We start from the raw sequence: 23,491 nt of genomic DNA on the forward strand, positions 1-23,491 counted from the left end.
AAAGGTGGAAAGACCTAATAATTACAATAGATGTATGTTCATTATAATATGATATTCTGATTGGCTAACTGCAATCTCGCGTTATTCCTCAATCAACTTCATTATGTACAATGAAATGTATCATTTATGCTGACACGAGGTCCCACAATAAAGTGCAAAGGTAAATTAAATAAAAACTTGATAAAAATCGTGTTTTCATTATCCTAGCTAAAAAATGTCACTATAAGTATTGAATGCTTCTTTTTTTTAACTTCATAGGGTTGTAAAAGCGTTGACCGTGCGCACATTTTTATTTTTAAAATGAAGCGCTTCTTCGGTCAACGCTTTTACACCCCAATGAAGTTACAAAAAGAAGCATTCAATTCTTGAATATATTGTGTAACTGGGTTTTATGGTTCAATCACAGACACTCTTTTTTTTTCATTCATATTATCCCTTTATATTAATTTCTAAAAAAAAATATCAAAAAATCGTCATAGATATTTTAAAGTAACGTTTAATATCAGTCTGTTCTGAAGAAATTTATAGTTCCATACACTTTGTTTTATTCGGAAATATAGAATACGCAAAATGCAGATATTTGGTAAAATAAGTAACTGTTTGTCCTAAACCTTTTATCGTGATTTGACGACTGAGCAAAAATTACTAGTAGAGACGATATGCTTCCGAATGGTATATGATATAGCCGCCGTATGTTTTGTGGGTGCATAAACGGTTTGTACCACCAACCTATCAATTAATCAGATAGTTAATTTACTACAACAAAAAGTTAAAAACTATTTTGTTTCAACGCATTGCTGGTTCCACAACTCGAAAATGGAAAGAAGTATAACAAAAGCCGGGCGAGGAATCAGACCTTTCAGTAATGGAAATGTATTCAAATTTTCATTTCTCATGATTTAAATATCTTAACTTAAGCTTAACTTCATTCTAATTGTGCAAATATGTTATCTTTTAGTGTCCTAGTTTTCATTAAATGGACACATTGGAGTAAAAAATAAAAATTGTAAGCTGAGACATTTCCTTGAATTGGTGGAAAATCCAATTAATCATTGTAATGACGTAAGAAAAAGAACTCTGATGCATATATTTAAAACAGAATATTTTTCCTGTCTAGTCAATGTTAAAGGAATGATTAAATTTGAAAACGACCATAACATCCTAATATGAAAATTAATAGGGAAGATGTTGGATCCTCATCGAACGTCAGTAATAGGGATGATGTTGGGTCCTCATCGAACGTCCTATTTCTTCGGAGATATTACAAAAATCATGATAAAATGAAAAACGAGTTTAAACACGAGTTGGTCGATTTGTTCTCAAATATCCTTTGATTAGGATCATACTTTTGAATTGTAAACAGGTGTTCTACGCTCAACAGTCCTTTGATTGTGAATATAACACTGACATAATATTGATGGACGTTAAAAGAAACAACGAAATTAGGAATATTTCTTACAACATTTCCAAAGGCCTAAAATGTGTATTTCTATATAATTGAATTGTATGTAGCTGTTTGAATTTTTTTGAATTTTTTTTTCGTATAAAAAATATGAAATCTTTCTAATTTATGTATCAGGGTTTTCTTCCACTGGCTGTAGCCATTCTACGCCTTAATGAAAATAAAGCACTTTCCTTTTCCTGGTCTCTTCTCATTTGTTCTTTAACCATTTTATGTGCATCTCTAGAGCTTAGAAATTTGGCTGGAGCATCAATACTTATTTCCGAAAAGGTATCGCTATTAGAAACTGGAGTAGATCTAGAGGGGAAACGGCGGTTTGGGGTTCTAGATCTTTTTGGCAATTTACTTAAAGATCCATAGCCTGTTGCGAAACTCAAACTACTCTCGGATCTACTATCTGGTCTTTTGTTTTCTACAATAAGTCTCATTGGGTCTGTAGGTGATCTGTTGGTATGCATGTTTTCCTTATATTCCCGAAAAGACATTGAGGATGCAGATCTGTTTAATGGTGAAGGTGAGCTATCGTCAATGAATTTAACTCTGTGTTGGGAGGATGAATGTTTATCCATGTGATGGTCATTTTGAGAGGGTGGTCGAATGATAAACACTGAATCATTAGAAGATGTCGTTTGACCCTGAGTCTTCTTTGATAACACGCCGCCGAGGGGTCGAGGAGTTTCATTTTTACCCCAAGCCTCCATTACGACTTTTATTCTATTTTGAATACTCTCCATATTATGTCGCTCTAAATCTTGATGAAGTTGTCTTTTTAAATTCTTTTCGCTCAAAATGGGATCACCATCCACATTATTTACTTTATTCCGTGATGATGTTCGTGGCGAACATTGAGGACTTGTTTCATTATGTTCTGAAGTACCATCTTTAGCGTGCGATTTTCCATCCTGTTCATTAGTTTCTTGTCGATAGTTTCTCAAAACAACTTTATAATGCTTTGTTTTTCGATTCCTTGCATCCGACATAATTTCTGACACTGTTGTCTTTTTAACTTTATGCCCCAAAAGAGATTTCATTATAGGTATTTTGTTGTTAACTTTCATATCAGACGACACTGTAGGTGTTACAATTGATGTTCGTTGTCTGACTAATGCCATCTGTTCCTTGTTAGGATCTTTTGCCATAAAATATGCTTGAATTGCATTAGGTTTATGTATAGCCGGTGCCGGCTTCATGATGAATTTCCCGTTCTTTTCTTTGAGTTTAACACATGCTTTTCCATGTGAAAGATGTTCGAATGCCTTAGCTCTAATCATAATTTTTCTCGCCTTTGTTTGATCTAATTTCATATCAACGTGACCATCAATACCTGGTTCAAGGTCTTCAATTGGCATGTCATCCTCATTGCGCTCATTTACGACATTTTTCAATTGATCCCAAGCTGCATTATTTGACTGCTTTTGTGGTTGTGGTTCAGGTTCGGCTTTCCCAAGCAGAGTGTTAGTAAGTTGAAGGATGTTCATACTTTTCATAGCATTACCAATAGCACTTCCAAATACATTTGCTGTATTAGGAACTACTGTATTTGGACGCACTTCGTCCTCTACAACTGGTTCTTTGGTATCCTCCTCACCTGGCACTGCGACAACTGGAGCTGTTAGAGGGCGTATTTCTACTCCAGATACTGACGACGGACCTATTAAATCCTCGTCTATTATCATGTCAAGACCCCAAGGAGTGAAATTACGATAGTCATCAAGTATAACTGGTGACATTCTTACAAAATTCTCCATTAATTTAGACCTATCTGCGGTTGCCTTTGAGAAAAGATCAGCACCATCAGACCTGTACAATGAGTACTGACTGTTCAACAGTTTCTCTTTACGTAGTTGTGTAAATACTTTTCTAACTTTCTTCTCTTCTCTCAGATGTTCATTCATGTCTTTGATAAATTCATTATAGAGTACTGAAACTTTCTTCTGATATTCTTTTAAGGCACTTGTCGATACAGCCATTGTGTTATCTTGCATACTGATATCGAATCCATGGTCTCTAGCTAGATTTGGTTTCTCTTCAACAGCAGTCGCTGAAAATATGATTAATGGCCACATTAAATAACGAAATACATGCAAAGACAAAAAAAAAAATGATATCATATATATTTATAAATGGTGCGCTCCTTTTGAAAGATTGCAAGATAAAAGTTGATCTTACTGTAAGACCAAACTCCTTCTTTTATTTTGCTTTTCTCAAATTTAGTCCGTCCATGTGACATTGCTATATACCAATTAACTTGTCTAATTTAAAGAGCCGAATTCATCCATTGTTCTTTACAATATGAGATGAAAGGAAAGACACTTATGTCTATATGGTTTTTCTTTTATTCTTCAACTCGATCGATAACGATACATTTGTACCCGTTGACCACTAACAGTTGCTTCGAGTATGCTTTCTGCATATGTTAAACGAAACATTTAGTTTTCTGTAAATTCCAGTTCAACCACGATGTTATGTACAAAATTAAGTTTACATCTCTGTTAAGCAAAATTGACCGTTATTCGTTTTCTCTGTTCTTTTCAGGTTGATTGGATTTTTCTGATCTCGAAAGATTTTCAAACTAATTGTCTCGAGCAAACCTGATGCACAGGATTTTGAGAAAAGTACGTAAATGTATATGAAAAATAGAAATATAAGATTTTTTACGAACATTTGATCTGTTTCGATTTTTTGGTGGATACTTTTAACATATATATATGTTAAAAATGATATTGTCTTAGAAACGTATATCGGTTTCATACTCTTTTTAATCAGTGATGTAATTTTTCAAATAAAGAATTTTACTCTTCTTTTTATCAAGGTTATCTATTACATGTAAATTGTTTGTTTATTTCAATCAATAGTTTTGAAATAAAAAAAAAATCTAAAATTTACCAGCATTTCTGGAAATATATTTTGTACATTAATCTTTTAACTAAAATTAGATAACTGAAACGTATTGTTTTACTACCTATACGTTTCAAATCACTAAAAATAATAAAAACAAATACAATTACAATTGGCTAGTTTTAATGTATCGTATAATGTCTTTTCATAAATCCTGCCTTATCTAATCTTATTTTGTAATGCCAATGAACAGTCTCAAATAGCCAGTAATCTTTATAAATAGAATATAGATATAGGCAATAACCTGCACAAACAGAACAAAAATAAATAGATGTAGATCGCTTGCAATCTACTAACCATAAAAAAAAAACCCGAAATAAGTAAAAGCCAGGACGTAGCCGATATGTGTACCAGTAGTCGAGACACACTTTCAACATTTTCATAAACATATTTTTTTACAGTCATGTTACAATATAATGTCAAACAAGACAACACACAAAATTAGCTCTAATGGGATTGCAATTGCTCATCAATCAATTTTTACCACCAAAACATTATAAAAGATGGTTTTTTTAATTGTCAATATTATTTTCAAAAATTCAAATAGCGATGTAAGGTATAGGTTAACGTAACAACAAAATAATGACACAAACTTTAAGACTTCTAAAAGACATGGACTAGTCAGCTGGGACTATTACACTAATATACTATAATAGTTCCAGTAGTCAGTTAATAATTTATTATGCGTTGGTACAGTGTATCAGCTTTATTCGTTCAGACCACTAGAACACGAGCGTATTCCCTGGAGCAATTTTTGTGTTTTAAATTATTTTGCGTAATTTTAAACAATTTTATTATAAGCCTCTCGTACCCTACATATGCCACTATTGCATTGCATTAAAGCCATGATTAAAAAAAGAGGGACGAAAGATACCTGAGGGACAGTCCTTAATAAAAAATAAAATGACAACGCCATGGCTAAAAATGAAAAAGACAAACAGACAAACAATAGTATACACATGACACAAGATATGAAGATTAAGAATAAGCAACATGAACCCCACGAAATGGGGGTGATCTCAAGTGCTCCGGAAGGGTAACCAGATCCTGTTTCAGATGTGGCACCCATCGTGAATTAGATTCAGATAAGGACGACATAAGTTTGTAAATTTATGGATGGAATCACGATGCAGCTAGTCTTTTTTGTATCAACTTTCTTCTCTTTTTTGATACACAATTGCAAAATTGCCACACTAGTTGTTTCTTTTTACAAAGAAGATGATCTTAAGTAACAGTTGATGAAGCAAAACCCCAATTTTGGTAAAAAATTATATAACCATTTATTTATTATCATATTCCGTAAAAATTGTTTCTTTCTAGCAGTATAACTGGTACTCAGTATAGACCAGAAGTCCAAATACATTTATTTCTCTTATATTTGATCGCTATTAAAAAATACATCAGACATCAGACATGAAAAAAAAATTAGTATGATAACTGAATAAACAAAGACAAGATAGATTATATATATATACGATGGTAATGCACGCCGTTAAAGTCACCCTACGAAAATGCTTGTATAATTTTCTCAATAGTAAAGCTTTTGTATTAAATAATATGTATTACAAACGTAAGCATATGATTTAGTAATATTATTATACTGGGTCTTTTTTTTTTCTTTTTTTTTTGTGGGGGGGGGGGGGGGGGTCATATGACTGTACAACTGGTTTGGTTCTTATAAAACCTTTGCTGTCAAACTTTCTGCATTGAGTGTTCCCAATGAAGGTAAATTCAGAAAATCACTTCGGACGCATAGAATTTATGAAGTGCTATTTTCATGTTTTTATAACACTGGGTCGACACCACTGCTGGAAGACTACCACTCCTCGCGTTTATCAACTCATTCGTCGGGCAATATTTCGGTACTGGCATAATTTACAGTATAAAATTATACGTTTATAAATTTACAAATAGAAACTGTTTCGGTTGTTATGTACAATTGACTTTAAAATACTTGGCTTTTTGCGTTCATCATTAATTATAATTCAGAAGAGCGCTTCGGAGGTATAAAATTTATAAAGTGATATTTGTTTAATTGAATTGAATAAATACGTAGAAATAAATGTTCGTTATTTTTCGCTGATGCTTAGAAACAATACCTAATAGTCCAAAACTACTGATATAAAATCAATATGAAAACGGTTAAAATATGACAGACATCACGTTAGACAAATCTTTTATTATGTCCATGAATTTCAATTCTCCTCATATCAACAATTTCTTTAACATCCAAACACATTTTTGTGTATTGAATATGTTATTATCATATAGCACTATAAACATATTCTATGAAAAACACAGCTACAGATTACTCACCCATAATTTCAGCTAAACAGGGACTTCCAAATTTTAAAGAATATAATTAACGGACACTGATAGTTGTAAAAGAATAATTAAGGTATGATCCATTTGAAAAAACAATTTTGTTTAAAGTTTAAAATTAAATAATCTGACTTAACCTCCTTTTAGTAAAATATTTAAAAAGCATTAATGTAGAAAAACGGATTAAGGGATTACGATACTTTGAAACATTGTGTTCCTAGGGTTTACATAAATCAAAAAGGTCGTTATAATATGTCAGCTACTATAGGCCTATAGTATTAAACTACTTTTATTTAATTACAAACTGTTTGCACCTGCTGTTTATATATATTCACATATATTGGCAAATACTTACACTTTATAGGAAACAGTGGGTTTTTTCATCTTTACACTACATGTATTTATATTTTTTTCACGTGTGCTAATGTTTTATTAGATATATACCCTTTTTTAACTGTATTCAACCTCATGGCGGCGTTATACGGAAGCCGTAGTGTTATGGTGTTTAATATGATTGATTATTTCCGCCCGATTTCGAAAAAAAGAAAATATTTTAACCTCCAGAGTTCAATTCTAAAATCTACTTATTAATGGTTAATTTCTTGATAAGTGGATAATAAGTATAAGGTTATATATGCATGGTAAGTTAAGTGTTTTATGTCATTTTATGTCATTTTCAATGTCAAAGTGGCGCCATGAACTTTCTAAAATAGGTATGATTGACATAACATATCCGGTCTACTCGTAGTTTTTTTTTATAAACAAAAATATGATTAGCTTGAACTTTAACAAAAAAGAAACTTTACTTTCATCAGCTTTATAATACAATATTTATACATCGCGCTAAACAATACTCTTTTGCGCTCACTCGACCAAAAAGTTCGTATTGTGACTCGCAGCTGATATTGTACGACATTATATCTATATACTTTATGTTGTTTTCTTGGCATTTTCAAATGTCTGGAACTCGGAAATTAGATCCATTACCAACTTAAATTTTTCGATTTTTCATTATCTTTTTAAAAGTTCTACGTGTATACAATTTCTTTTAAAAATCTCCCAATAATCCATTAACGTAACTGTTACTTTCAGGGTGAATATACGAATTTCAAAGTACAGAAACGTTAATTATTTCGAACCAAGAGCTACAAACAGAAACTACTTCTTCCTTTATTCAACATGTTTGATTTTGAACAAAAATATATGACATTAAATCAGCCTTATACCACAAACTCGTTTAGTTATCGACACAGAATCCCAAAGATGCTACTTAATACCAAGCATGCTCCCTATGTATACATAATCACCAATAATCAGTTTTATTGTAAAACCTTGTCTATGTGTTGACAGTTATGACTAGGTTTATGTTGCTCAGTCTTTAATGGGGTTTCTATGTTGTGTTTTGTATAGTGTTGTACCTTCAGCAACACCAACTTAGAAAACTACGTTTATTCTCTCATAAGTCGTTGTCTATCACATCATAGGCGGATCCAGGGGGGGGGGGGGGGGGGGCCTGGGGGGCCGGGCCCCCCTTTTGATGGAAAAATTTGGTTGCTTATATAGGGAATCACTGAAGCATGACTGGAGAGGCCCCCCCCCCCTTTTAGGAAAAGTTCTGGATCCGCCACTGCACATGCACCTTCATATACTCTAAACCAGAAATCTAAATCAGGATTTATTTTCTAATAAGTCAATGGAATATTACAAGTACCCTTCGACAGACCAAACCAGCTCAATGGTCTATTGCAATTACCTTCAGACACACCAAATCATAAAGCTATGTCCTCTTTTCCTTTCTCATAAGCCTCTCTATTGTATATCACAGTTACATTTTGACTCACAAACTCAGAAAGCTGCGTTCTGTTGTATTCTCTCATAGTTACATTCTGACTCACAAACTCAGAAATCTACGTTCTGTTGTATTCTCTCATAGTTACATTTTGACTCACAAACTCAGAAAGCTGCGTTCTGTTGTATTCTCTCATAGTTACATTCTGACTCACAAACTCAGAAATCTACGTTCTGTTGTATTCTCTCATAGTTACATTTTGACTCACAAACTCAGAAAGCTGCGTTCTGTTGTATTCTCTCACAGTGGAATGGTCTATCACAAACAATGTTGACATTTTTACCTATTATGTTTGTTTTGCTCCCACATTCTTGTCAATATAATGGAATTGTATTCGACTGTCATACAGGTGAGAGGTTTGGCTAGCTATAAACCCAAGTTTAATCCACCATTTTCTACATAAGAAAATGCCTGTGCCAAGTCAGGAATATGACAGTTGTTATCCATTGAATTTCGCTTGATGTGTTTGAGCTTTTGATTTTGCCATTTCATTAGGGAATTTCCGATTTGAATTTTCCCCTGCGTTTGATATTTTTGTGATTTTACTTTTCACAACGAAACTGTACATCAGTTAAATGGCAAATAAAAATAAAATGTTAATAAGAGTACTGCTTGTTTATTAGGCGAAAACTTCAAAAAGTCGAAAAGAAAGGAGACTTTCCTTATTTTACCAATCATATTTAATATATATGTTCAGGCTTAGCTAATGCTTTGCAAATGAGACAACTATCCACAAAAGACCAAAATGACACAGACATTAAGAACTATAGGTCACCGTATGGCCTTCAACAATGAGCAAAGCCCATACCGCATAGTCAACTATAATAGGCCCCGATAAGACAATGTAAAACAATTCAAACGAGAAAACTAACGGCCTCATTTATGTAAAAAAAATGAACGAAAAACAAATATGTAACACATAAACAAACGACAACCACTGAATTACAGGCTCCTGACTTGGGACAGGCACATACATAAATAATGTGGCGGGGTTAAACATGTTAGCGGGATCCCTACCCTCCCCCTAACCTGGGACAGTGGTATAACAGTACAACATAAGAACGAACTATAAAAATCAGTTGAAAATGGCTTAACTCATCAGATGGACAAAAATGCAAGTGGACGTGGCCGGGTACTTATACATCCCGACACAAAAAGACACAATGAACAGATCTGAGAGTACTCACAGTTATCTGACAGCTAGTTCAAAGCCACTAACAACTAATAAAAAAATCATGCATCTAAGACTAAACAATTAATCCGTACGCATCCAACATCCAATGGATGTAGTGCTTCATGTTATTTTGAAAAGTCAAAACCAGTTAATACAATACATGTTTTCATAAATGACGACAAATTTAATGTAGTATTATACCATTACTATAAATAGTCTATGTGTACATGTCACATAACTGATTCTTGTTTTATATGTGAATGTGGAATTTATATCGCAACCACGAAAAAAAGATGCCTTGAAACAATTTTATTGTCAACGTTTAATTGGGGGCTCTGGCCTAAACTATGAATATATGTGAAAGTTTTTTTTGTTGTTCAGAACAGCATAAACCTTTTGAACATTACTAATGTATATATTACCAAATGTCATTGATATATGCAATAGATAAACGTACTGCCTTCAACGTAAAGCCTTGGGCCGCGCTGCAAAATCAGGAGGCCACACAATGACCAGTGTCACGGTCGTCACTCGGCAAACCGAGATATTGGTCGGTTAATCTACCTGTGTATGTGGCTATCTAGCTTCGACAAACGATCTATAAAATGTGTAAGGGTTCCGCGGAACCCAGTGTCTCGCATACTTTAGCTGTTAATCGCAGGCTCAACAAAAATGAGGAAAAAAATTAATAAAAATATTCCTCTCGATACCATCTTTTGATTGTAAGAAGCTTCTGTCCAAGTTTGGTAAAAATCCAGGTTAGTTTATGAATCTAGTAAATATTTTAAAAACTAGTACTTTAACTGCAGACTGTACGTAATGTTAACTGGGGAGAAAAACTAAGTCCGTTTTAAATAAGTAAAATACGGATAAACAGGTACAAAGTTTTAACAAAATTTCCTTCTACGGAAAAAAATGGATTTTTTTTACAAAATTTACCTCCGGATATAATAACTTGAGTTATACCACATTTTAGTGAATATTAGGGGAATAAAGTCTGTTAATGGGTTGGACAATTTAAATTGTGTCAGTGAAGCGTTATTTAGCCACGACAATAGTTTTGCTACCTTCATGTTTTCCCATTGAAAACATTGTCGTCGTAGTCATCAGCGTCAGTATGATCTTCATCATCGTTATCATCTTCTTCATGTTCATCATCTTCAATAAGTTTAAGAATGGTGTCATCAGCTAGAACATCAGACGAGTTGGCTTTTGATTCAAAGTCTTCCATCTATATTTTCTGTTCCTATGTTTTTATTTTTTCGCTTCATGCTAAAATTAAAAAAAAAAACCAACATTTTACTTACTGGTGTTTAGTAACATGTATACGAAGTTTATCTCTAATTTATATACTGGTTACCAATGTATATATGAAATATTGGTGTCATTCATTACAATGAAACAGAATCGACATGATAATGTATATGTGACCATTCTTGAATAAAATTAATATTACTTTAACATTACACTTTTTGAAACCATTTAATCAATTTTCAATTTCCATTCTCTAAATTTATGTTTCATTGTTCATGTGTTGTTTCTGTCATAATTAAGCCACTCGTCTTGACCCTACCAATTTGTTCCGATAACACCCCATATAGCAATGTAAATTATACTTTTATTGCCATTCATAACTCTCGTCCGACCCATTAACAGACCAGTAGCCCTTTTCACAAAAAATCTTAAGTGTAAAATGTATCGTAAGTCTAAAATATTCCTTAACAATTCAACTAAATATTTGTATCGTAAGATTAATTTTACTATTTTTTGTGAAAAGTGCTACTGGTTTTTAATAAAAATTAATTTATGTCACCAAAAATCAGATTTTCGTGTAGATTTTTTCACATATTGATATTACTATGGTAAACAAACATAATGTCTTTTTTTTTTTTTTTTTTTTCCCCACAAAATATTGCATGGAAGTAAATTCAACCATTTGTCATTTTGTGTACATTTAGTGTGTGTAAAATGTGGATAAATTTATTGATGAGAAACCCGGCCGCCTTTCATTTTTGTCTGTTGTTGAAAAAGGGAGACATAGCGATCCTACATTCCGTCGTCGGCATCGGCGGCGTCCACAAATATTCACTCTGTAGTTAAAGTTTTTGAAATTTTATTAACTTTCTTAAACTATCCTGAATTTCTACCTAACTTAGACAGAAGCTTATTTATGATCATAAGATAGTATTCAGAAGTAAATTTTGTAAAAAAAAACAATCTTGTTTTTCCGTATTTTACTTATAAATGGACTTAGTGGACTCTGTTCTGTATATATGTCATATATAGATCAAATACTATACAGAATGAAATTATGATCTCTGGCATTAATGATATATTTTCTTCTCTTTCAAAAGCCGCTATCATGGCTCTTGTTTTAATTCTGGAGATGAAAAATGAATCCAGAAACAACACGCCGTAATGTTATACTTGAGAACCTAAAACCGTTTCTTGATTTTTATATTATAACTCTGATTTGCTTAGTCCATGTGGAATTTCTTCGGAAGTAGATATGTGGTTGCATTTCTGGAAACATACCAAAGATACATTGCCAATGTCATCTGCAGAAACCATTATGAAATGCAACAAACTTTATTATCCGAACATATATGTTATTCTTAGAATTGTTTGAAAATAAGGGAAACAACTTTGGAATGTGAGCGTTCAAACAGCGAGCTCGGGTCACTAATGAGGCCCCTCATGGGGGGGGGTCCTAGTAATCACATAATCACCATTTTTTTGCCAATATAATCACATAATCATTAAATATTTGCTTATCTTTAGTAATCAAATAATCATAAACTAAAAATACAGTCCTAGGTAATCAAATAATCATGAAATATTTGGCTTAATAATCAAATAATCATTAAAAAAACGGCCAAGTAATCACATAATCAAAAACCCCATGAGGGCCCTCACTAATAAACATTTGTTCGTGCAACAATAGTCTAGGATCGACTAAGTGTACTTGCACTGATGCAAGTGCATTACAATTTAGATTTAGAACTTGATGTGATCGTTGACATGATTGCACGCAGGTATCCAAGAAATTAAAATTAGAATCAATTTTATAAATCATGTGTAGCTTGTTTATTCTATTGTTGTTACTATTTTCATGATATCAATAAAAAAAGTTTTAATTTAAGATAACAAAAGGTGACCACCCCCTAACAAATTCCTGGATCCGCCCCTGTTCTGCCAGAAAACATTACATTCACTCTGTGGTTAGAGTTTTTAAAATCTTAATAACTTTCTTAGACGAAACGCGCGTCTGGCGTATAAAATTATAATCCTGGTACTTTTGATAACTATTTACACCACTGGGTCGATGCCACTGCTGGTGGACGTTTCGTCCCCGAGGGTATCACCAGCCCAGTAGTCAGCACTTCGGTGTTGACATGAATATCAATTATATGGTCATTTTTATAAATTTTCTGTTTACAAAACTTTGAATTTTTCGAAAAACTAAGGATTTTCTTACCCAAGGAGTAGATAACCTTAGCCGTATTTGGCACAACTTTTTGGAATTTTGGATCCTCAATGCTCTTCAACTTTGTATTTATTCGGCTTTTTAACTATTTTGATCTGAGCGTCACTGATGAGTCTTATGTAGACGAAACGCGCGTCTGGCGTATAAAATTATAATCCTGGTACTTTTGATAACTAATTAAACTATCCTGGATTTGTACCGAACTTAGAGAGAAGCTTGTTTATGTTCATAAGATAGATATTACAATTATGAAATATTTACTAATGCCAATTTATTTTTAGAACCAAAATACTATTTTGTGTCCTTTAAATGATATCTAAAAATGTTTTTTTTTTGCTTTTTATCCAAAAAATTGCTATCATATAAGCATGAATACCACATACTTGCATAATGTCTGTTAGGCTGTTAGTTTTACTGAAAACTGCGCAGACTATGAAATGTGTTTTCAGGTGAAAAGTGTTCTATGATACAGGATAGATATTATTTGGCAGACAATTTTTTTTTTTTTTTTTATTATTCTTTCAATATGCCAAAAATCGGTATATTTAACAGAGTTTAACATTAAATTGTGCGTTTTACTCTCAACAGACGTATAAACGATACGATTAACGGACCAACCTTCCATATAGTCAAGCAACACTTTAAATACTTATTTTTCCATGATACGTTTGGGTGACATATGTTACACAGTAAACACATATTTGCATTTATTTTCATTTGTATCTAAAGAGTGGACAAAAGTAGAGAAACAAGTCATTTAAAGTTTTATCACTTTGTGAAAGAATACTTTCCGTTTTGAATTTTTATCGGAATATATATGTATATTTTACTGATTTATCCGATTTCTTTTGTTTTTGGGATAATTTACGTTTTTTATTTTCTTCAATCCTTTTCTTTTTCTCGTTTTTCTTCTCCTCCTTTTTAGCATTTTCCTCTTCCTTTAGTTTGCGTTTTAATTCTCTATCAATTTGTACGGGTTCTTGATCTAGAATGTAGGTCCCAGAACTATTGGTAACTGGACGACTATCAACATGAGCATCTTTACAATTCATATTGTCGTCATTACCGAGATCCTGGTCTGGTTTTGCCCTAGCAAATACTTCAGATGGCTCAACTTTAGATTTATCTACACTTTAAACTGAAAATGGATAAAGCCCCGTATGACGGAAACCTTTAATTGCTACATCAACTGTTGTTCCTTTTGCCCATGCCGACTTAAAAACAGAAGCAAAGGTACCTTTTGTGACAAATTCACCCGGATTTTTGAACTGGTAATCTCTCACTGAATCTCTCCAGTGCTTCTTCAAAGGCCAAAACAGAGTAACATCACAAGGCTGTAATATATGACTTGCATGTTCGAGCAAACAGTACAATATAACATTCTCAGACTTACAAAGCTGAGCTGTTTCCAGACTAATATGGCTAGTATGTCCATTCACCAGCAAAATAACCGGTCGCTTGACTTTTCGGTCCTTAATTGATCACGTACCCAGGTGTAAAATAGTTCTGAATCCATCCAACCAGTCTTTGTCCGACCAAGTACTGCTTCAGTGAAACCTTCGAGTGGATTATACCGGAAACGCTCCCCTGGAAATACAAGCAAAGGTGGTAAGTAGTGTGCTGTTGCACTCATACATGCAAGAACTGTTATCTATGATTTGTCAGCTGAACATGTTGAGTACACATTCTTACTGCCTTTAGCAGCCAAAATTTTACCAGATTTTGGATCTTGCGGAAAACCACTTTCATCTGCGTTATATATGCGGGAAGCATCTTTCAATATATCTATTCCCTCTTGATAGTTTTCCGTTAGGTACTTTGCAAAATCTTCAAACCACCATTTTATTTTTTGCCAAGATATAACTGCGCGTTCCTTACCAAGTTTCTGTGGAGTGCGAGTAGAAACCTCAGGATGGCGTTTCAAGAAAGCATATAGCCAATCCTTACCCGGCAAATTCTCTTTAAAGGGGGTTTTCCGACCGTCATGCTCCAAAATGGTCTTCACCGTATACAGAAGTTGCTGTCTTGTTTGGCCATAACCTATTTTTGCCATATCTATGACCCAGTGAACTACCATTTCTTCCTCACTATCAAATAATACTGGACTAGGTCCTGATCTTGCTTGAAGACTAGATCTTCCATTAAGTTTGTCTATTATAGTAGTTTTTGGAACATTGTATCGTCGTGATGCGGATCGAATTGACATTGACTTATTTCAACCATTTGTACTGCATTTTTGATATCCTCTAGAGCATAATTTCTGTACTTGTTTCGTTTTCCCATTTGTTTGAAAATCTGAAAGCAGAAAATTGTGAGGTAAAAAGTTACGAAAACAAGAAACTGTGCCGACGCGCCAAAACATGTATTTTATGACAATATTGAAACTTAATCCAGGCGTGAAGGATGTACAAAAGAGACGAAATGGGGTTGAATGGAATTCACTTATACTTGACGATGTCCTATTTTTATTGCTTTTAAAAGTATCTAGTACATGTATCAATACGATTTTTTTTGCACATGTACATATGAATTTAGCAGACCCGGTCATTTTGTATTTCACAAGACAAGTTAAATGAAGGAAATGATCATATACAGTATATTTGGCATGTCAAGGGACAAACGGATGAAGCAAATAAAACAGGCAGAAAAAAATCAAACCGTAGAAACTGGGGGCATAAAATTAAATACAAATATGATTACACTTTCGAAAATACTAATACACTATAAACAAACAATATATGGAGAGTTGTCTCATTGGCACTCATACCACACCTTCTTATTTATATTAAAACATGTACATTTTTAGCGTAATAAAAGAGAACAAAACATATAGATTTTAATAAACTGAACGGTGACACCAGTGCACCACGAGAAAAAAAAAAAACACAACAGAGAAAACAGGTAGGAGTTGGTGGACAGGGGGTGGATCCCTGGGATAAGGGAGACGATAATTGGGAGAGACCGAGACGGAGAGTAAAAAAAGGGGGTGGGGTTAGGGTGAGTGAGAACAGGGAGTAAACGGGAGGGATTATTGCCTCAAGTTGATATTATAAGGAAGGGAAGGGGTGAATCCTACCCCTTGTCAAACCCCGCCCATCCGACTCTCTTTTAGGGAGGATAAACGTCTTCGGTTTTTCTATTGACATGTAGACAGATTGCTAGGATTTCGCGAGGAAACAAAATAAGTTTGGACTATACAATATATTTCAAAAGCAGTCTGCATTTTGATCTTGTTGCTCAGATAATTTTCTTAAATCTCAAGCTCAATTCTAAAAAGTTTTGATTTTCTTATTTTAAGCTAGTAAAAAAAAAATACAATCACAGTGTATCCTACATTCCAATAACGATAACATTGTCCTTCTGACGATGACATTGTCAATACAAGGTGCCCGATTTCGTTACGTCATTTATACTGTGACGTCACTGTAGCCTTGAAAAACGTAAACAAAGCGTCCATAGTAACAATAAATATACAAGAATGGTCGAAAATAGGCGAAACATGTGTGAAAGGGATATCAGTTGATTATCGGGAAGATATTTTTTAAAATGCGTCTTAACTCTTTTTTGTTCATTTATTTGTACTTTTTTATTCTCAGGAGCCAAGTTAGCGAACAGTCTCATTAGGTTTTCATGCTTGAACAGTAGGTGTTTTTACTGAAAATATATTTTTTGAAAGACAGATATTTTTTAACACATGACGTTATATTTGTTTTTATCATGGCGAGAAGTTCCACGACAACTGAAATAAATTGTGTTACTTACTACTTCTTTGTGTGAATTGCAGCTAACCTAACCTTCCGTGACAAATATTTAGTTCTGCAGATCTTCACGTGAAAAGGATGCGAAAACAACGCCTCACGTGCATGAAATCGCTCCCGAAATGTGAGTGGTCGAAAACTGCCTCTGGTAAAAAATACACGACAGTACTAGTAGCTCCTATGTACATATTTTAAATAATGAAAGTTAAAACGTCCAGTATTTATGAATAAAGGGCACATGAATTGATACCGGTTTTTTTTTACAATTTATTCACATCTCCACGTTGTTGGAAAGAACGTCATTCCTAAAAGTAAACAAAAATATTTCTGATATTTATTTTAGTTTTACTTTTTACTATTGTCACATAGACCAGGGACATATACATTGTTAAATACCAGCATAAACCTAAGTGTGCGAAACGTGATTCAGGGCGAAACTGCCTGGTGCGAAAAAAAATCGTGCCGAAAGTAGCCAGAGCAACATCGCAATAAATGACATAGACAAAACTAGAGAGATACGAATAAGCGTTTTGTAAATCTGAAACGCACTTCAGGTATTTGTTGACACCAAAACAGCAGCTACTATAGATTACAGGTTGTCCTCTTTACACGTCCAAAGAAACAAAAACATTAACCACATACACTTATTATGTGACTGTGAAATTGTTGTCGCCCCAGTGTCAGTTTCATTATTACAGATCGCAACTGTACCATATCTTCATAATCTTAAATCTGCCAGATCATCTGTGACGTTATTCTTCTTTCCACTATTCTAATACGGGATTTTTTTATGCTTTGATGTCTTTCTTTGCAAACATTGCTGATGTATATGCTCCCCTTTTAAAGTCCATCATAAAGTATAAGATACTACATACCCGTAGCCAGGGGGGGTTCGGGGGGTTCGGACGAACCCCCCCTTGAAAACAAATAAGCACTGTTAAAGTCGATGTTCTGTTCGAATTGTGACTGTTAAAGTCGAGTTTGTTAGTCCAACGAACCCCCCTTTGGAAATTTCTGGCTACGGGCCTGTACTAACTGGTGTTTTTTTTACATTCCAAGACCAAGGCTGTCAAAGTTTAGTCCAAATATTGAAATAATTTAATATGATGTATTGAAAGGCTATTTAATATTTTTTCTTCGATGCCTTCCTAAGGCGCAGGAAGGCGTCGAAACAAAAATAGAATAGCCTTTAAGAAACTCATTTTTAATATGAGGAAGGCGCTACCTTGAATGTCAGCTTGTAAAAGACTATGTCCTACATATTGATTGATTGTTGCCTTGGTTATCTTTGCTTAACGTCCAGTGGAAAATATTTCATGTAGGTTCAGGTGGAATGTCCTATGTATAAAGTTTTTGTCTAAAATAAAATAATAAGTTTAGATGGAAAATGTTTAGGGAACAATCAGTGAACTTCAAAAGGTGGGAAGTATTGGTTTTTTTTTCTTAAAAAATATTCTAATTCCCAAATTGATGAAGGAAAAAAACATTCAAATCAAGCAGAGGACTAAAAAAATATTCTGAATCCAGATTATCCCTATACCTTCTAGTGTTAAATTTTTTGGTGGATTGATAGCGTTAAAAAAAATCTGACTCTAACAAAATCCCCCCTTTGTAGCTAAAACTAAATGGTAGCTCCCTTAAGGTCCATATTGTTTTCTGCTGAAAATGAATTAATTGTGATTTATATAAATATTCAAAATATCTTTTCCAGCAAGTTTAATACATTTTGAAAGTTTTACTTTGCCATGGTATTTTGACCCCCCTGCAGTATATTGAACCCCCTACTATAGACCTTGAATTTTAAAAATTCAAGCTATTCTAACTGCTTTACATGATAATAATACTCTAATAAGTAGTTTGTCTGTATTTAACATGATGGAAAAGATATTTTGAAAATTTTACTTTGCCATGGTATTTTGACCCCCCTGCGGTATATTGAACCCCCTTCTATAGACATTCAAGTTCAAAAATTCAAGCTATTCTAACTCCCTTACATGGTAATAATACTCTAACAAGTAGTTTGTCTGTATTTAACATGATGGAAAAGATATTTTGAAAATTTTACTTTGACATGGTATTTTGACCCCCCTGCGGTATATTGAACCCCCTACTATAGACATTGAAGTTCAAAAATTCAAGCTATTCTAACTCCTTTACATGGTAATAATACTCTAATAAGTAGTTTGTATGTATTTAACATGATGGAAAAGATATTTTGAAAATTTTACTTTGACATGGTATTTTGACCCCCCTGCAGGATATGGACCATAATTTGGTATTCGGTCTTTGGTTTCTTTTTGTATCCTTTATTATAAGTTCTAAAACTTTAACTTTTATTCTGTGGGTTGTGTTGGTGTTAGAATAGTATTAATGAAACAATTGAGTTTTTCAAGAAAAAATTAATACATTTTGATTCACCGTTTACGTGACAGGAAACCAAACAGGAAACCAATCTTATTTTCTTTATTTTGTACAATATATTTCAAAAGACATAAATGAACACCATTACTAGTGTTACTTGCTTCATGTTTATATTTAAAATCTATTTTCGATGTTAGATTAAAGTTTTTTTAAAACGCGACAGGAAACCATAAGAAACCAAAAGCATTTTTTAGGCAGTTAAGCTGCCTTATGCGAGCACCCTGGATTTGTGTTCTACCCAATAAATGCTGAAATATGTGCCATTGTTATCATCTAGCTGGCTACTATGTTATTTATAACTTATGGACAGTTTTTTCATACTTTTCATTCTGGATTACAAAAAAATATGACCAGAAAAACCTTAAATGATCGTCGATTTTCCCAAAAGTTTTAAAGTTGCACATAGGAAGTAGAGCACATTAGGAATCCTTATGTAGTTTATTGTCCCCTGAGCTTTTGGCTAAGATGTCAAAGTACAAATGTATGAAATATTTAATCGCCATAAATCTCTAAAGACAAGTAGTTAAGATTTCCCAAATTGCAAAAGTCGTAGGAATATTGTTTGTCATCAATACGTAGTCAACTACGTCAGTAGTCTATTAATATAAGTTCAACTGATCACGCTGTTGGCGGCAATTTTGAATTAGAAGACGAAATTTTCGTATCTTTTCAATTTGGACGCAGGGGTTCAAATTAGCGATTGTCCGAGGTCTGCGACATTCCACTTTTGCAGTCGGACTTTCTACTTGGTTACTAGCTACGCCCGACATGCCCGACGGACCTTGAAAGAAAATAAGAAAATAACTTTGCAAACGTTTTTACCAAAGTTTCGATCTAATAAACGATCTCAAACTTATTTTCATCATTACTATTTATGACAGCGATGTTCAATTTGCTCAACCGCTAGCTTTATACAGAAAATCGCTGACATATAATGTGTAAATCCGAGTAAAATCGTATCTCACTATCTGTCAAAAACAACATTGAAAACAAAATGGCTGCCGCGAGAAGACAATTACAATATCGGATCCGATTCCGGAAGCGGATAAGGGTAATCCCGGGTTTTGGCTATTAACTAAAAAATCCAGACAGGTGACAAAATACATCTTTGCATGGTAAAGAAATATAAACACTTGAATTGAAAACCAAAACATATATGTAAAAGAAAGAAAAAGCAGAAAATATTTTGTACACCAATTTTAATGTCAAAATCCAATACAATGTGACAGCTGGGAACAGTTTATCTGACAATATATATGTTCCTGGTAACAGTATAAATTTTCTTTATCAGTGATAAATGTTGGTAATGCATGTTAGATCCTTTTAAAGTTAAACATATTACTGCAATTTCAAGGGGTATTTTTTTCTTCTCCATTTTGATAGGTCATTTAAAATAGCTGGAACTTTTTTATATAAAAAAAAAAAGATGTGGTATGAATGCCAATGAGACAACTATCCACTAGAGACCAAAATGACACAGACATTAACAACTATAGGTCATCGTATGGCCTTCAACAAGGAGCAAAGCCCATACACTATAGTCAGCTATAAAAGGCCCTGATAAGACAATGTAAAACAATTCAAACGAGAAAACTAACGGCCCTATTTATATAAAAAAAAATAACAAAAAACAAATATGTAACACATAAACAAACGACAACCACTGAATTACAGGCTCCTGACTTGGGACAGGCACAAATAGTGCAACTATATTATATGATACCTGAATGTAAGCAAATCATATGATATATAGGTGGAGTCCATTGGGCCACTCTACCTCCTCCTGTTTGATTACTCAAGTTGAAACGGATGAGATACCCACCCCTCAACCATATACAGTCATGTATGTCAGAGACTAAATAACTAATCAAATGAAATATAGGGGAAGTCCCTAGGATCACCCCACCCCTCCATGTTTTAGAACTTGGAAACAGTCGAGATCCCCACCCCTAAACCATATTTATTCATGTATGGGACAATATATATATAATCAAATGAAATATAGGTGGAGTCCCTGGGGGTCACCCCACCCGTCCTGTTTGAGAACTTGGTAACGGTCGAGATCCCCACCCCTAAACCATATATCTTCATGTAGGGGACAATTTAACTAATCAAATGAAATATAGGGGATTCCCTGCGGGTAACCCCACCCCTCCTATTTGAGAACTTGGAAACGGTCGAGATCCCCACCCCTAAACCATATATATTCATGTATGGGACAATATAACAAATCATATGAAATATAGGTGGAGTTCGTGGGCCACTCTACCCCTTTCTGTTTGAGAATTTATAACGGTCGAGATCCACAATCTTGAACAATATATTTTTATGTATGGGACAATATTACAAATCAAATGAATTATAAGGGGGTCCCTATGGTCACTGTACACCCTCCTGTTTGAGAACTTATATGTATGGGACAAGATAACACATTAAATGAAAAACTAGTATAAGGGTAGTCCCTAGGATCACCCACCCCCTCTTGTGTGTGTTTTGAGAACTTGTATAAGATTAAAATACCAACTCCTAAACTAAACCATATTCATTCGTGTTTGTCATTTCAAAAAGATTGAATGACATACAATGTCAATCTCATGGACGTCACATATGCATGTCACTTTGCTAGACCTAACCAACGTGTACTAGACCTTGTCCAATTTCAGGCGACCATGGGAATGAATAATTATGGGAACTTTGTTTGGAAGACTTCGTAACAGCATTATGTTACAATCATTTTTTTGATAATTAAAAAATTTTATTGATGGAAAATAATTAGTAGGTTTAAAGAATTTACCTTAATTATAATTTGAATTATTTCTGGTCCTATAAAAATTTTCATTTTCATATGGCTCATTTTAAAGAAAACATATATCTTTCAAGCCGAAGAATGTTTGACCAACTGTTTTTATAATTACCTGTCATTTTATTCCAAACTCAGAAATCATAGACTTGGGGTGAATGTGGGGGACATTTACATTTACTGTGGACAGGTTAGACAAACCTCACCTTTAATCCCTGTAGTAGTAAACATTTGTCTGATTAGTGTCTCATAACTTTTGTACTGTTGAACACAAACTCAGTTTTCTTTCCATGGAAGCAAGTCCATTCATACTTTTACAAGCTCGTACTAAAGTCAACTTGAACTACTAACAGTCAACTAATACCAACGTTAACTATCAACTAGAAGAACTGCAATCATTGCAAACTTGTATCACTGCAGACTCTATGACCATGAAAAAAATATACTTGATATATGCGTTGCTTTAAAAAACTTTGACAAAAACTGAATTATTTGCCTTAATGATTAATTCATTAAATGAACATAAATGTACAATATATGAATGTTAAATGTTTGTTCTTTTTAAAAATCTTTAAAAAAATTGAATCAACATTGCAACAGTTTTTATAATTATGTTTGGCTTGGTTTTTGGTTAACTGCTTACAGTGCTTTGATTTAGTTTTATTTTATTGCAAAATCTGCTTAAAATAATTTGAACAGTATACTTTTTCTTAAAATCCATCTTAAATGTAACAGTATTATAAAACTCCTAAATTGTGCTGGTTTTGAAAACAATTAGTACAATTTATTCAGAAATTTCCATATTTTCTTCATTGATACAGGATACCATAATCGTTGTATCTTGATGTTTTAGCCAAAAAAATGTATTTATATTTGGTTTTGAAATTCCAGTTATATACAATTTATTCCAAATCATTAGCAATGTAAAATTTTTTAAATCCAGTAAAGAAAAAAACTTTGAACTTGGAATTAAAATCTTTAAAATAGGCACCATGTGATATTTGTGACCTGTACACCATCTACATGGTTTCCACATTTTAACCTACTTTAGTGGGCTAAAATCAATAAGGTACTTCCTTTCAAGTCATGCATGGCAAAAGTTTACTTCTCCTTTGACAAGTTTATTGCATTTCTGAAAAGTGTTTGCAGAACATGAATAAAAAAAAATAATTAAAAATTGTGACAAAGATACCAAATTTGTACATTCCAAGTGTAACGGTATATTAACATGTATTTTTTATTAAATTATCTTAATTCACCTAAAATATCCAGTAATATTTACTGCTGAAGCAAAATCAATCCAACGAGCATCGGCACAAT

The 23,491-nt window shown here is 33.4% G+C and overlaps 2 protein-coding genes across 7 annotated transcripts in view; one reads left to right on the forward strand and one right to left on the reverse strand.

Annotated features, from left to right (window-relative positions):
- Nucleotides 1–478: 478 nt before the first annotated feature.
- On the reverse strand, nucleotides 479–10,960 carry LOC143067843 (uncharacterized). Of its 2 annotated transcripts, none has more exons than XM_076241424.1 (2): nucleotides 10,773–10,960; nucleotides 479–3,503 (listed from the first exon to the last, which is right to left on the reverse strand). In XM_076241424.1, the coding sequence occupies exons 1-2, from the start codon at nucleotides 10,888–10,890 to the stop codon at nucleotides 1,576–1,578; spliced, it is 2,046 nt and encodes a 681-aa protein (XP_076097539.1). In that variant the 5' UTR covers nucleotides 10,891–10,960; the 3' UTR covers nucleotides 479–1,575. The 2 variants fall into 2 exon arrangements, with proteins under 2 accessions (XP_076097539.1, XP_076097540.1); XM_076241425.1 differs by lacking the exon at nucleotides 10,773–10,960 and adding an exon at nucleotides 6,677–6,786.
- A 6,473-nt stretch (nucleotides 10,961–17,433) lies between these two features.
- LOC143067844 (uncharacterized) overlaps nucleotides 17,434–23,491 on the forward strand; it is a 45,984-nt gene continuing 39,926 nt past the window's right edge. For 4 of the 5 annotated variants that reach the window (XR_012976049.1, XM_076241426.1, XM_076241429.1 and 1 more), the window contains exon 1: nucleotides 17,459–17,545. The gene's annotated coding sequence lies outside the window, so the exon portion shown is untranslated. Of the gene's footprint in view, nucleotides 17,546–23,491 lie in introns of all 5 variants that reach the window. The other variant, XM_076241428.1, reaches the window with a different exon arrangement.

This window comes from Mytilus galloprovincialis, chromosome 3 (assembly GCF_965363235.1).
Source record: "Mytilus galloprovincialis chromosome 3, xbMytGall1.hap1.1, whole genome shotgun sequence".
NCBI classification, from domain to species: Eukaryota; Metazoa; Mollusca; class Bivalvia; order Mytilida; family Mytilidae; genus Mytilus; species Mytilus galloprovincialis.

Bases quoted from the DNA above. Each gene is read 5' to 3' on its own strand.
- LOC143067843 (XM_076241424.1), bottom strand. From the start codon at position 10,890: ATGACACCATTCTTAAACTTATTGAAGATGATGAACATGAAGAAGATG. The intron at 3,504-10,772 runs GTAGCAAAACTA...TCATATTTTCAG, and splicing joins TTCAATGGGAAAACATGAAG to CGACTGCTGTTGAAGAGAAA.